The following is a 2215-nucleotide window of genomic DNA, read 5'->3' on the forward strand; positions in this document are numbered from 1 at the left end:
GCGGTGTGGTGGTGATCTGGTGATCTGGTCATCTCACCCAGGATGCCGATCTTGGCGCCAAGATACATCCCCAGGTTGATGTTCTTCAGGAGCTCCTTGCCGTTGGGGGCCACCTGGGCAACGGCGTATGCACATGATTGCTCATGCATGAGGAGGTGACAAGAAGAATGTGTACTGTATTTCTAAGTTCATCCTTGACCGGTTCGTGTGCATGGCCGCAGCAAACCGCGGCCACCCGGGCTTTGACATCCTGCTGCTGCGGACGAGCCTGCCACCACGCCGCATCCGGAGGACGTGCCTGCGTCAACAGCGCCCCTGCCTTGCGCTGCCGAAGCCCCGCTCCTGATGTCGAAGCGCTCTCGACGCCACCGCCCGTTTCTCCAGAGACGTCCCCACATAGTGACGCCAGGCGCACGCCAGCCACCCCCCCCCCTTCAACGCTGCGCTCCGCAGCCAGGTCGACCGCCCACCTTCCGGATCTTCTCCAGGCTCAGGATGATCTTCCGCGTCTCCTGGGTGTAGGCAGACCCGTCCCGCACCTCCCCGGGGCTCTTGTACTTGCCACCACCGCCGCCGCCGCCGCCGCCACCGCTCGGCGCGCCGCCGCCGCCGCCGCCGCCCTTGCCTTTCTTCTTGGCGGCAGCGACCTGGGCATCCCCCCTGCCGGCTGGCGCAGGGCTGGGGCGCGGCGCTGCGGGCGCTGGCGCGGTGGTTGCGCGCGGCGGTGCGCGCGGCGCGGCAGCTGCGGCCAGGGGCCCGGTGCGGAGCGAGGCGGCCGGCCGGCAGGCCGCGCCGGCACGGCCAGTCAGGGCGGCCTTCATGGCGCTTTGTTTTCTGGCTGGTTGCGCCCAAAGAGACGCCTGCTGCTGCCGAAAAGCGCGCGGTGGGAGAGCCGACAACCTGTGCGCAGGCTAACGGCCTGCCTTTGGCATGGTTTGCCGGAAGGCGATGCAAAGAGTGGTGTCAGAAAGTCATGAGCATACTATTGAGGCATTGATGGGGGTCTTGGAACCATGAGGTGTTGTATGGGCGGAGCGCATGCAGCAATAGCAGCGCGCACGTGTGGCGGCGGCCGACACTGGCAGGCGTGCAGCTACAAGGGTGCAAAACCGCATTCATAAGCCGTGAGCTGCGAGGATGTGTCAATGTGCTTGCAGCATGGCGTGGGTGGGGCGCATGCTTCTCACCGCGTTTGAGTTGTCACCAGTCGAGGCACAGGTGATTGCCAAGGGCAGGCCAAATCATATGATGTGAGAGACCCCGTATTGAATCAATTTGTTTGTCGCGGCTGTTCCCCCGATGGTCCAGATCAGTTGTTGGTGATCGATGGCCCTCCTCTTGGCACTGAAGGCTGCCTCATGGGGTTGGAAGGCTCGTTCATATCTAATCATATTCTGCACGGTGCGCGCGCTGGCTGGGGCCCCTGCTTGGCCAAGCTACAGTTGCGCACACACCACAGCAACAGGGCATGAGAGCGGGCCGCTGCCAGCTGAACTTCGTCCCTGCTGAGGGGTGCAGTGCTGCCCTCAGCCTGGGTCCGGCTTCGTTGCCATCATGGCTGCAAGGCCAGGTCAAGCACTGCATGTGTGTGCTGCGCCCCACACAATTGCAGACGCAGGCGCAGGTCCCCATGGATGCCCCTACTCCAAGGCAGCAGCTGATACAGGCACTGCCTGAGCTGTTTCCAGGTGATAATAACACTGCATTCCGCGGCAATGCGGCAGTAGGTATCGGCCGGATGCCCAGGGACTGGTCTGCTGGTCTGATGGGCCTGCCAGTTGGCGATAGGGTGGCAGCGATCCAGTCAGCTGCCCGAGGTGGGTGGTCTTCTTGCGACTCGATGACCCGATGCAGTGACCACATGGGATGTCTCGTGTATGCGAATTCCCTTGAGGATGCTAGGAGGCACTTGGAGGTGGTCGCAACTGTGGTTCCGCTCGCGTGGGCCAGGGGTCATCATGTGCTTGACGGAGCAGCTGGGGGTGCTGTGTCTGTCATGCAGGGCTTGCGGGGATGCTGGCGGCTTGCTCCTGCTTGCTGTACCAGACTTGCCCCGCAGCTATCCGGAGCGCCTGAAACACGCACTCACGGGCGCCCACGTTTTGCTGTGTGCACAGCTTGTAGCTAGTGCGCAACTGCGCATGACCCGCCCGCAGATCGCCCCGTTCTCATCACCTGGTTGCTCGTGTTAGCGTTGCTTGCATACTGGTTCTGC

The 2215-nt window shown here is 63.2% G+C and overlaps 1 protein-coding gene across 1 annotated transcript; it reads right to left on the reverse strand.

Annotated features, from left to right (window-relative positions):
- Positions 1-434: 434 nt before the first annotated feature.
- MNEG_13041 (hypothetical protein) lies at positions 435-821 on the reverse strand (the record flags this gene model as incomplete). Its single annotated transcript, XM_014038487.1, has 1 exon — positions 435-821. The coding sequence occupies one exon, from the start codon at positions 819-821 to the stop codon at positions 435-437; it is 387 nt and encodes a 128-aa protein (XP_013893941.1).
- Positions 822-2215: the final 1394 nt, after the last annotated feature.

The sequence above is a fragment of the Monoraphidium neglectum genome, assembly GCF_000611645.1.
Source record: "Monoraphidium neglectum strain SAG 48.87 unplaced genomic scaffold scaffold03590, whole genome shotgun sequence".
NCBI lineage: Eukaryota > Viridiplantae > Chlorophyta > Chlorophyceae > Sphaeropleales > Selenastraceae > Monoraphidium > Monoraphidium neglectum.